Raw genomic sequence first — 13,619 nt, 5'->3', positions numbered from 1 at the left:
TCAGCACTGTAAGCAAAGTAAAATAGGGATTTCATCATATTTTATGTCCTTATCTTCTGAGTTGCTCCTGTACAGGTAGAATGTTATTTCACTTGTTTTGGCAAACAAGTTAATATTTCTAAAAATACACACACTTTTTTTCCACATGTATTATATTAATACAATCCAGTGATGTAAATCAGGGTACCTCTACTCAAGTCAGTGCATTGGAAGTAAGCAGGCCTTTACTTGCTTACTAAGTATGGAATCTTGAGTACATTGACAATGAAAATTTAATTCTAAATTCAATACCATACAAGAATCAAGTTAAAATTTGAAAAGAAAATATAATGCATGTGATAGCTCTTGTTCATTTCAGGTTTATAATGAGTTTTGGTTCAATTTCTTCTTTAACTATGCAGTACTTTACATAGGACTGCCAGAGTTCAGAAAAGTTTTTATTATATTTATATAAGAAAAAAAAATCCCCCAAATATACCACAGAAAGAGATAAAATTGAATTTACTTGCATATTGAAGGTTTGCATACTTGATGTTAATTTAGACATTATACAATCCATGTCACTCAAAACAAACCAAAATATTTGGCTTCCGACAGTGATTTTAGACAGAAAATAAGCATTTCTGTACTGAGCTGGGTCATCTCAGGAAAGTGACTCTGAGACCTGACTAAAGCAGATACTTCAGGAACAAATGCATCAAATAAGGACAGGTGTTCCTCCTGCTGCTACACCTTAATAGCAAGCTTTGCAGCAAGCACTGATTAAGAGATTTTCTAAATTCGTGCTCTGTAACGTAAACATAAAGATAACAATGTTGAAGTCACGGATATATCACATAGCGATTCTCATTTTTTCTGGTTGAATCCTCAGCTGCAGTGCAGTATTTTGGTACAATCTTACATACATATAAGACAAAACAGCATTTCGACTGAGCAAAGGACTGTCTACTTATGGGTGAACTATTGGGAGCCAAAACTCCCAAATCGTAGAGAAAATTAATCAAAGGATGTTCAGGGTTGAAGAAAACAGCCGTGGTGGATTCCCATAGTTATTTCCCTACCACTTGCTGCCATCTAACGATTAGAAGTGTGACCTGCAATTTAATTACCAAATCTAAAAACCACTACTTCCATTCAGGTAGAAAATACCTTTCTTTTACAATAACACGCCCATTCTTTCTTTTGCAAGTATCTAAGTAGCTTTAAAGGAAAAAATGACATCTGTTATCATTTACAGTCTATTTACTTCATTTCTTTAAACTTACCATCTGCAGGAGTGAAAACCGTAAGGTTAGTCTTTGGTCCCACCCCAGCACTTGTCTCTGCACCAACATACACATTGTATGTTGTAAATGGCACAAGGTTATGGAATACAAACTTATGATCTTTTGTGCTGTTATCCAGAACATGTCCTGGAATGAAAAATGAAGAGAATCTAGCTCAAATATAAAAACAATCCACCTTTTGCTTATACTGAATATAGCAACTGTCTAGGATGATGAAAAGTGAAGTTTGTTTCTGAAAAACAAAATTTGGCATCAACCTCATTGGAAATAAGACTGAATGCCTGAAGAAAAAAGAAATCAAAGAGGTATAGGTTTTAAGAGGAGGGTATTTTTTTGTTTGTTTGTTTATAAATTAATTCAACTTGCTTTTCCTGTAATGATCCCATAAAAGCATTAGTATACAGCTCATTGACTTCTTTAACTATATATAGTTATGTAAGATCTTTAACTATGTCTGAGTTACAAAAAAATATAAAAACACCAAAACAGACTCATATAGTTGATTGTCTATTACACAAGGATGAAAATCCTCCAGAAATATTTAACAGAAAGAGGAAAGAGTAAACGTAAGTTAAAGAATGATTTGAATATGTAAGCCTCCTAATTCAGCTGTGAGCTTAGCCTGTCTTTTCTCTAAAAGAGTGAGGAAAGCTGATTTTCTCCACTCTTAAGAATATCTAATGCAAATTTAATTATGTACCTATCCTTTTAAGGGAAAAGCCTGTTCATTATAAGTTATCTAAGAATTCCTAATGATTTTAATAGTGAAAAGCATAGATGGCAATGCTTTCAAATATTCATTATTGACTGGTAGTGATGATAAGAGTGCCACTGCAAGGAAATAATCACACAAATAAAAATGAAACAAAAACATTAATTCAGACTTACCAGATGGCCCATGCAGCTCAACTCTGTAACCAAATTTTCCTGTTACTATGATTGGTGGGTCCCACGTCACTGAGAAAGACTTTGCTGTAATGTTGCTCTTGGCAAAATTTTGTGGTGGATCTTCTGGAACTTAAACAATATTGGGAAAAGTCTTTGAACATAAAATAATTTATTTTAGGATTTCCAAGAACCACATATCAGACAATTCATTTTAAACATAAACGATAAATGTGCTGAAGGAAAGTTAATTAAAAGCACAGCTCATTTAAATGACTAATTTTTATTTCATTTGTTTTTTAAGGTTATGCTTGCGAAAGGTATGAAGAGAGCTGGTAACACACAATCCTTAACAAAACAATCCTTAAAAGATAAAGGGATTCTATCAGGTTTAACATGGACTTTATCGTGAAACAGATTACATACAGAAGATACTCCAATAGTATCGTGATGCTCAGCACTGTAGGGATCAAATTGGTAAGCTTTTCTTCCCTGAACATTTTTTATCCCCATATAGAGTACATCACATAGATTTCTGACAGCACTATAGATATACCTTATTATCCAAAAATACAAACCCAGTAATGATCAAGACTGCAAAAACATTGCACATTTTATTTTCATGGAGTTATTGACATAAATTACATGAATCATATACTCAAGTGATTACAGAATTCAATCCCTGTCCTTTCTAAAGCATACCTTCCTTTCTAAAGCATACCTTCACAAGTTAAAGAGAGATTATCACTGAGATGGAAAACCAAATCCAAAGACAACTAAAGGAGGTGCAATTATTTTCATCCATATAGAGTTAAAATAAAACTGATTTTCAAAAATGCTGCATACCCAAACAAACTTACTGAAACTGCTTGATACAAATTACTATGAAAATCAGGTCTTCGTATGCCATATATGAGCTTTAAGCCAATTTGGATATACATACTGGTCCTTCAAGAAATATTCACACAATACCCTTAAAAAGTTTTCTGTTTTTTGTAAAAACTACAGACTACCGTCCATCACAGAAGTTTCCTATAATATTAACTGCATTAGAGATGGCCCACCCATTCTGATTTTTCTGTGCAGATGGAAAAGTTCCTTAGCTGGAAGAGACCGTAAAATGTATAATGATATTCTAAAGATAACTAAACCCAGAAAAAGCAAGATTTTTTTCTTCTTCAAGGATGTTGTCAAAACAAGAACATCTGCAAAGGAAAGTAACGAAAAATCTTGTTATTCCTAAAAGATAGGCTATATATTGACCAACAGAGATTACTTAATCTTAGTTACATAAGCTGCATCAGCTACAATTGTTTATTACTCTGAAGTATCATTTTAAGAGTTGACCATTTTTTCGAGTTCTAAACGTTTCTCTCTTTGTAGAAATATCATCCCCTTGACAGCCATCCCAGCAAAGGAAATATTTGCATGCTGGGTTTTCAGAGAACATGCTGTAATGTAATTCATATTTAAAAGAATAGTAATTTCTTTAAAGCATTTTAAAATGCATTATAAAATCAAAGCCAGAAAGGTACCATCTTTGTCAAGAACATAGGAGAGCTTCCGCATGGCTCAGAAAATTCTGGTTGGAAGGGACAAAAACAATTTTCAGCATTTTAAAAGAAAACATCACTGAGCTATACTATACTATACAGTAGGGATGTATTATTTTTCTTGTGCTGCCAGATGGGTATGGCAACAAATCCATGTCATTTTCTTGTGTGAGCAAAGTGGTATTTGAAACAAATGCACTCTCCATCCCACCACCTGCTAACACAAACCATGACCCATCAATTGCTCTTCCTTGAGCCTCACCTCGTCCAATCCAGTGGGGTACTGAGATGCAAGGTTTTGGCCATAAGAGAAACTGGCAGCTTGGGGTGCTAGCCAGTGTGACAGACACTAAAGAGATTCTCAAAAAATAAGGCATTTGGAAAAGGGAAGTGGATTTCAGTAATTGCAGAGAGACTGGATGATGGTGCTTGATATTGGAGGAGGTGGTGGACTGTTACAATAATTGCAAAACAACATTCCTAAATCATAGTTTTACTATATAGGCTATATAGATCAATATCCATTCCAACATATAAGACAACTTTCACACCAAAACCAGGGAAAGTTAAGACTGTAAAATCATGAGGCAAAACATCTATTATTTCATAATGCCTTCCTAACAAATCACCAGCCAATGCTATAATCAGCCTCAGAAAAGTGTCCTTAGCATGCAGGCATGCAGAACTCACAGGGAAGGACTTTAAAAAGCACCGCAATGTTCATGAGGTAAAGACCCAATACAGGTGGATCCAGAAACTTGCATGCTTCTAAGAGGAAGGACTTACTAAGCTGGTGGGGCTGAGGGGGGGTGGGGGGGAGGGGGTGAAGGGCTGTGGGTCTGTGCACACCACCACCCACATAGACCAGTAACCAACTTCCATTTTCCCAGACCATGCATTAATGGATGAACTCTGGTTGTAAGAGTAAGTATCAATAAGGACTAAAGATCTCTTTGGTTGACATCTTTCTGTGTATTTCTGTGTAATCGGCAGAACCAAGCTCTACTGCATAAGCTTTCCAGCACTGCACAACATTTTGTTATTACCAGTGCACCTATCTTAGGATGTTAATAGGATGAAAAATGAACTGGACAGCAACCCTAGAACAGAAACAATCCAAAACTTCATTATCCCCAGACAGAACTGAAAACAAAGGATATTTTAATTCTAGCAAAGCCATTCAAATGAACAGTGCTAGAAGAGAATTACATTTATTTTAATCTGAACAGTGCTATGAATTTTGGATGTATGAAAGAGTAACAGTAACATCAAAGTGAATCAGGCAAAAGCAGGATGTACTAGTAAAAAGAAAGCCAGAACAGCATTCCTACAGAAACATACATTTTTGGTATGACTGTATTAATAGTGTTGCCCACTACCTAAGTAATTACAAAACTTCTGCTCCTGGACAACCTTCACTTTCAATTCTAACTTCTGAGTATTGTAAATATTCCAAAAAACAACTTTCCTAGTGATTATACTTTTCTTCAGCTCTGAACAACTTTCTGAAACAGATCCGAACTGAGGAGCCATGGGAAAGGAATTTTCACTATACTGTTTGTTTTTCCACAAAACCAAAAAAGTTTTAATTTCATTGCTATGTATACAACACATATGCTATTTGAATACTGTATCTGCTACCTGTTCCCTTAATTTTTAATTCTCCTTCCATTGTACCATTAATAACTGTAGTTCCTGAATTACCTTAGTTTTCATAAAATTAAGCAGGAAAAAACAATATCTATCCTAGGCATATTTGATTTAACTTTTCACAGTAACTGAACTCCTACCCACTGTATAGTGTTAAATACATTATGTACACTTCCAGTTGATTTCATCAACTTAAAAATTAGGTAACCACATCCATCTAAGTGTGTGATACAGATGAAGATTCAGACTGAAGTATATTGTAACAGAACTTCAAGTTGATATTTTGCATATTTTCCTACAAATCTGAGAATTTCATTTCCCTTTGAAAGCAATAAATACCTGATTCCGGTGTCCGGACAATTGCACTGTCAATGTAACCTGCTTCAGTGGTAACTGCAGAGACTTCAAACAGATAGGTGGTATATGGCCTCAGGTTAGTTATAACAAAACTGATCGGTTCATTCCAAACAGAGCTCATTTGACTAGATGCCTCTGCACTTGATGCAACTGTAGTCCTTGAAGGAATTGTGGATTTGCCAAAAGTAGTTGAAGGAGTAGTAGTACTCCACAAAAATGATTCACTGTTATCCTAATAAAACAAAATATGAAATATGATAAAGAGAAATTATACAATTGTTAATAAATATAGATCAAGAAAGGCAGACACCCTTTGAAACAAAATCTATTGTAACTGGTTCTTATTTTTATACTTTAATACCCAAATTAGTTTATCATTTCATTATGCAATATTGCTAGTACATATTGTTAGTGACAATATTATAGTTTCTGCCCTTATTCCAGAAGATTTCAAATATGACTGAACAGAACCAGCTCTTTAGGCTCCATTTAATTATTCACAGATTCAAGTTTTAGCATTCAGACTCCATCTCTCCAAAAAAAAAAACAAAAAACAACCCTAGTGAGGTCTTTCTACATATATATACATTTCTATGTATATATATATATCATATATGTGGTTTGTATATATATATATATGCATATAAATATATATACACACAAACCACATATATGTAACAGTTAAGACCAGACAGGGGTTTCCTGATCCATACTGTTAGGAGACACCTCTTAAAAAATGATAGACATTACAATAATCAATGTTTATGATTCAGTAGGTGGTAGTCTCTCTTTCAGTGCTAAATAAAATCAGCATGATGTTGTGAGCTTTCACAATGCTTAAAATGATCTTGAAAATAAAATCTGGAACCTGAGTCCTGATAATTTTTATCATTAAAAACTGCACTTTTCAATAACTACTAAGTCTAGCATCCTAAAAAAAAAATAAATAAATAGGCACTTTAACGTCCTACTAATCACAACACTTTGCTCAACATAAAGGAGAAAAGGAGAATAATGGCTGGAAAGAAGAATTTTCTTCAAGAAATTCTGAAAGTTGTGCACTGGTTGAAATTCAAGTTGAATGGATAGTCAAAATTCTTAAACATTCATTGACAGTTTCTGAACAACTTGATCTACAAACATTTTTAGAAAGTCACTTTGCTAATTCTAGTTCTTTTTACATTGCTATGAAAAGGATTTAAATAATGCTGAAATTTGATGCACAAAATAGAGCACAACTTAAAATATATAAAGCATTATCAAATTATTTATAACAATAAAATATTAACAGTTCTATGTGTCCTCACTGACCAAAACAATGAATTCTTGACGTTTTCCTTCACCCATTATATCCTGCGTTGGGTCTAACTTCATTAAAAAGTTGGAATTGTTCTGAAAAGCAAGCCTCCATAAATTTTTAGGTCTCAAAATGCAAATTTAAAACTATACTCTATAGCTTGAGTCTATTTCTAATTTAAAAGGGTTATAGCACTTACATTACATTCTGGTAACCTCCCAGACAGAAGGTCCTCTACTTTAACCAAGACATCTTTCACTACAATTCCACTTCTTGCATGTTTCACACTAATCTTGAAACTAGTTATCTTTCCATTTGGTTGCCGAGGGAGAAACCAGATCAGATTTACAGCTGAATAATTTAAGGCTTCAACTGTGAGATTCACTACTTTACCTGGAGCTTGAAAACAAAACAAACAAAAGCAGTGAGACATACTTTTTTTTCTCAGGAAATACATATTTCAGAAACAAATCTACCATGATCTAAAATGAATTTCATTATTATTTAGTACTACTACAGTATCCAAGGAACCTATTATATTTCAAAGATTTCTGCTTTCCTGTTTTCATTAATTTTAACTTCTATATAATCATTTAAGCTCAACAAATTAAAGAAAGGTCTGTTTAAATACATTTTTCACTCAACTATCCACTCTGCTATTATCTACTCAAATCCACTTCAAAGCACTAGAAAAAATAGCCATTTTTATTCGTAATGCCATTTCTAGGTTCTTTGCCCTAGAGCAAAGAAATACCAATTGTTCACAAACAAACTTAAAGTAGGTGATATGCAACCAACTCTTTTTCTTTCTACTTTAAGTGACAAACATAATTATAGTAATTAGTTTGGTAAACTTAAAAATATTATTTGCAGAAGTAACTCATCTACTGTGTCAGAACTAGCAAACAAGTTTATTCTAACTGAAAGAAATCAAAGTATTAATACTGACCTCTTTTTCTCAGTTTAAGAGCATATGACAGTATTGAGTGTTCTATTTTACTTTACTTGCATGATCTTTTCAGCTGGATACAGATTTTTGGTAGCTTTAAAAAGTTCAGTTTACTTTGAGTATTCACTATTACTGCAAAAACTGTTCTTTGTATCAATGACAGTTCCCAGGACCTTGTTTCAGAATTTTATTTTTTTTTAAGCACAGCACAAAGGAATGGGATGTGGCATCTAAACAAGATTTTTACATGCTATCTGAGCTTTCATTTGAATTAAAGCACTGCATGTGTCTTAGCCCTGTTTAGATGGCAAATCCTCCATGCCTTGTGTTTTGCTCTTGCTTAGGCCCTGTTGAATTAGGGCCTTATTTATAGAGTTCTTTTCTAGATCTTTTTTTTTTCCTCCCCTGGACTACAGCCTTTTAATTTAAGAAGTTTTATCTTCTGGTTAATTTATTTAAATCTATTTTAATCTATTTAAAACTGTACATGCTTATTTTGATTAAGATGTTGAGGTTTCTTTAATCATCACAGGGAGAATTAAAAAATAAAATAAAATAGTATCAGTGACACGTAACTTTCACCTACAATTTTAACAGACCGTCCAATTACATTAAAAATAAGCATTTTTACCTTTAATAAAAATGTGAGCAGAAAGCATCAAAGAGTTAAAAGCTAATCTTTTCATATGGAAAAATGCTAGTGTTGTCCTCTGTCAAATGAGTAAATGGAGCCCACTGAAATCTGGTTTTCTATGACCAATGAATTACAAAGAGTTGTGAAGAAAAATGATTTGCATAGCTCCACCAGGCAAGTTCACTACCCCTTCTCATATTTGGTTTCATAACTCATTGTGAAATCTCTTGCAGAGTAGTAATTTCCTGCCATTAACTGAGGTTTGACACTGTGCAGTTTGCCCTGCTACAGAACCAACTGTGAGTCCTAAACACAGAGGGACAGTCACCACCATGACAGCACAAACTCTATATTTCAATGAGACTTGTTCATCCCAACATAACTGGCCTGGAGCCAGCTCTTCGGCCAACGTTCTGATGTTCCTGGAGTGCTCCAATGAGCAAGACCACAAATACTAAATTAATTATGGAAATTTAAACTAAAACTGTATCTCTTTTTAGTCTTCAAAAGCATCAAATCAAATTTTCATTTCAGTTATGCCTTTTATTATATTTTTTTTCCCTTCAGAATTAATAAGTATAAACTTAGTAGAATATATTCTGTGCTGGGCTTCTTAAAAAAGGTACTTGATTCCAGCACTAACCAAATAACAGCTTGACACAAGGAGTCAATGTAAGTACTCCCAATCTCCTAGTACTGCTGCAGGCAACAGCTGATGGATCTGCTTCATAGACCGTTCTGCTCTCCTGTGATCCTGTTTTCTGGGAGCTGCCTACCTAGAAACTTGCATAGGAAAAAAAAAAAAAAAAAAGGAAAAGAAAAAGAAAAAGAAACAGGCTTTGCATATGAGAAACCCTCATATGTGCACGCCCTAAATGCTGTTACTAGATAATAGGGCAAAATGCACCTTTTCTAGAGAGTGAGAAAATACAGGAAGAATTGTGATTTTCTTCAAAATGTATCAAAATTTGTTTAAGTATAAAATATGGAATGTCAGGGATATTTTATTTGAACAAGTTAGAGCAGTTCTATTCAGTATACAAGTCTATTAAAATTACCACTTTCTGCAGTCTGAAAAAGAAAAGGATCGCTAAATACTCCAAGACCAGCACTGTTCTCAGCAGCAACCTAAAGAAAAAAAAAAAAAAAAAAAAAAAAAAGTCTAAGTAGAAAATCTATAGGATGTATAGTGTCAGGGACAAAACATACAGACGTTTGCATAGTAAAGATGTTAGCTACACACACTGATTAGCTTTGAAAATAAAACAGTTCCATTAGCTTTTAGAGATCACTGCCACACACTGGCATTATAGCAAAAAGTTTTGAAATTTTTAAAAAAGACAAATTTTATTGTGTGAATAACACAAGTACTCTCCAAAGTTCAAGTAGCAGTAATTCACATTTTAAAGGAATGTTCATGTTCATGCTTTGAAGCATAATGTTGCCAGTAATTATTTGAAGTTTAGGAAACATCTCACTTGACTGTACGTTTTCACAAAATGATCAATAAAGTGTTCAAAATTATCCATAACCCTCAAACATTTAACAAATCATCACTTTTACCTGCTGTTCCTCTACAAATGATTCTTCTTCAGATATAAAGAAACAAAATTAAGACTACACTGTCACAAACAGATTGGAATGTTTATAAGATTATAAGAAGTTAACTACACTCAATTGTATTGCCATAGTATTTACCAGAAGGAATTTAACAAGACCAAACCAGGTACCCTAAAACAATAAGGAATTTTCACCTAAGTGAAAATAAAGAGGTACTTTTAACTGACACAGCCAACCCTCCCTCCACCTCCCCCACCAAAAATAAAAAATAATTTTAAAAAAGCAATTACTCTCGACAAGGAAAACGTAATAGTTCTTTTTGGCTACACCTTTGAGTGCATCAGTGGTTTGAAAGATTAAATCTCAATGAAAATGAAAGATTTAGACATTTTTGAAAATTCTAACCTTTGCTCTTTACCACATAATGCTGTATGTTAATAATATGTTAACAGAATAAACTGTTTTAGAACAATTTTGGTTGGAAATTATTTAAAGTGTATTTAAAAAACACTACAGTAAACAAATACCTGACTAATATGTTTTGTTATATCGCAACAGTAATTAGCAATGCACTTGTATGTAATGAGCAAAACACAGTATGCAACGAGAATAGCCTCATACAATGTAAAACTAGGCATAATTCAGTAATAATAAAAGGCATTTATAAAGCTTTTACCGTAATTTCGTAAGTTGTTCCAGGGTTAAGATTGGTAAGAAGAACTTCCAGACTATCTGGTTTTGTTGTGACCTGTGTATATGCTGTTTGCATCCATGGGCAGACCTCTTTATATTTAACAGTATAGGAGAGAATTCTCCCATTTGGACGCAGTGGTGTATTCCATGACAGCAGAATTCCAGCAGAGCCCACTCTTTCACCTGCAAGAAATATGGGGGGCCCAGGATCTAAAATAAAATAAAACAAAATAAATAATATGTAAAAAACAGTAATTAATTAAGTTTCCAGACAATAAAGACACCTTCAAGTTACTATAGAGAAAATAAATAATTTGCTAGAATAAATAAGATAAACTACTAAAGACTAATGTATGGTTCAAAAAGAACCTTTTTTTTTTTTTTTTTTTTTTTTTTTTCGAGCTAGGGTACTTTTACAAGAATGATTAAATTATTTCTGTAACACCAAGAACATTCTTTTTTAAGAATGCAAAAAAGTGTAGTGTTCAGTATCTTAATGGAAAAAGTAGAGTTTAATGCCAGTTTAATATTTCAGACATTCTAGAAATAAATAATAATAAAAAAATGCATTGTCTTAAAATACATGTCTAATAGAGCTACATTTTTCTGACACATCTCAGAATACTATCTACTAATAGATAGTATTAGTACTATCTAATATCTAATACTGTCTAATATCTAATACTATCAGAATACACATCTACTATATGTATAAATTGAACTACGGATATTACAGATATGATGCTAACAAATTTTTCAAAGGCTTACAAAAGTTGTTCTCCTTTGTGTTTTGTTGTTACCTTTTCTTTCTCTCTTTCCTTCTGTCTCTCTCACTCTCTCTCTTTCTTTCTAAATAACCATGCTAATGGATAAATACAATTACTACTCACATCCAGAGTTTCTCCTAAAATACCTGTTAGAGAAACTTTCATGCTCCAATAGAACACCTTCAATTCAGTACCTTTTTTTACAGTTAAGATGAAAAATTCTCATGATTATTCAAAAATTATTATAATTTCTCATAAACTCCTGTACATATAGAAGATACAGAAAAAAAAAAAAGGCATAGTTAACAAAAAACTAATAAAATGTGACCAGTTATTATTAACTCACTTGTCACGTTTGTTGTCACTGTTCTACTGGCAGGAGAACTGTACAGTGAAGAAGAAACTGCTGAAACAGTAACATTATATGTTGTTCCAGGTAGAGTATTAGAGAAGTCAGCCTAAAATATAGCATGGATTCAAGTCTTTTAGAAAGAAATAAAACCCATCAGCAACAAAACAACAACACAACTCCAAAATTTTAAGCATTGCATTACTAAAAGTGGGCTGTTAAATAAACTTTTAGAAATACAGCAGCATTTGCAACAGCAAAAACAGCAATTCATATTTGTTAGCTACAGCACAGCATTTTGTTAACTTATTTAACTAACCTCCATAAGATTTGTATAACATTCAATATTAAAGAACAACAAAATTAACTATTAATTTTATCACCTATCAGTGTATCTATCAAGGTGTTTCTGCGTCACCCTATTTATCTAAGTATAAATGAAACATTTTAAAATCACTTCTTGAGAGAGTAAACACAAAGCTAATCTGAAAAACTTCCAGGTTTCTGATTGTTAAGCTAATCCATCTTTCAAGATAAACATACTTTAAAAACGTATAAGCAATCGTTTATACAAAATACCTGTATCTTTGCAGTTCCAATATAAAACAAAACCAAACCAACCAGAACGGCCATAATTTCTGTTAATATTATTATATTTTCCAGGCAGAAGAAAGAAAAATTGCTCCTATTTCTTTTCGATGCCTCAGCAGCAAAATGTTGCCTGCATTAATGATTTAAGCACAGATCTTCCTGGCAAGTACACAATTAATGAGCCTGTATTACTCAATAGCTCTGCCCTTCCTTTGTTAAACTATTCATGAACCCTTGGATGACTGTCTGTATCTTTATAGCAGACAAAAAAAAAGGGGGGGGTTGGGGGGGTGCAGGGATGGAGGGAAGAAATTTGCTAACTGCTGTTAGGGTACCAAACTCTGGATGCTAAAATTTGCTTTCACCAATTTTTCATTAATACTTTCACATTCATAATTGCATTAAATAGCTAAGGAAGCAACTTGCATCCCTCATCAGCACAGTACATAAGGAAAAGCTGGCCATCCAAGTCCTGTAATAAAGGCACGTACTTGATACTCCCTAACTCCAAGATCTAGGATAACAACAGATCCATGATCAGGAATAAGATCCACATGAAATCTGTCCACATGGCCGTATAGTAGTCTCCAATACAATGAAAAGGAATATGATGAAACATTGAAGAACTTTAGTCCTTCTGGCTTTGCAGGTTCTGAAAGAGAATGATGAAACAGTAAACCCTCTCCAAATATATCAGTAGTTACACCTGAATATCAAAGCATCCAAGAACACTTTATTGGGTATATGAAGGACAACTGCTAACTAGTCCAGATACAGAAGCATTTTACTATACAGCTGCTATACTACTTCTGAGACTTGATTATCTCCGAACTATGCTGTGTAGGTATCATGGAGAGCAAGCTCAGGTGTCTCTGTCCAGTGTTTGGTTAACAAGGAATCTCTGCACAGTCTTGATGTTTCTGCTGTACTAAAAGGTAGCACTGCTGCTATAATAACTAGTGTTACTGTTGAAATTCAAGCTATAGACAGTGTTTGTTCCGTTGTTTATTACAGGGTAGTTAACTCTTTTTTTTATATACTTTTCATA

The 13,619-nt window shown here is 33.4% G+C and overlaps 1 protein-coding gene across 2 annotated transcripts in view; it reads right to left on the bottom strand.

The window, feature by feature from the left end:
* The window catches only part of PTPRQ (protein tyrosine phosphatase receptor type Q), a 106,590-nt gene extending 93,843 nt beyond the window's left edge, over positions 1–12,747 (bottom strand). For both annotated transcript variants that reach the window (XM_035341315.1, XM_035341306.1), the window contains exons 1-8: positions 12,560–12,747; positions 11,978–12,089; positions 10,848–11,074; positions 9,670–9,739; positions 7,228–7,427; positions 5,714–5,963; positions 2,175–2,303; positions 1,266–1,412 (exon numbers count right to left, since the gene is read on the bottom strand). In XM_035341315.1, coding sequence (XP_035197206.1) covers positions 1,266–1,412; positions 2,175–2,303; positions 5,714–5,963; positions 7,228–7,427; positions 9,670–9,739; positions 10,848–11,074; positions 11,978–12,089; positions 12,560–12,613 — 1,189 coding nt within the window. In that variant the 5' untranslated portion in view covers positions 12,614–12,747. The remainder of the gene's footprint in view (positions 1–1,265; positions 1,413–2,174; positions 2,304–5,713; positions 5,964–7,227; positions 7,428–9,669; positions 9,740–10,847; positions 11,075–11,977; positions 12,090–12,559) is intronic.
* Between the last annotated feature and the right edge of the window lie 872 nt (positions 12,748–13,619).

This window comes from Oxyura jamaicensis, chromosome 1, assembly GCF_011077185.1.
Source record: "Oxyura jamaicensis isolate SHBP4307 breed ruddy duck chromosome 1, BPBGC_Ojam_1.0, whole genome shotgun sequence".
Lineage (NCBI taxonomy): Eukaryota > Metazoa > Chordata > Aves > Anseriformes > Anatidae > Oxyura > Oxyura jamaicensis.
This window is presented reverse-complemented; position numbering and strand designations above follow the sequence as displayed.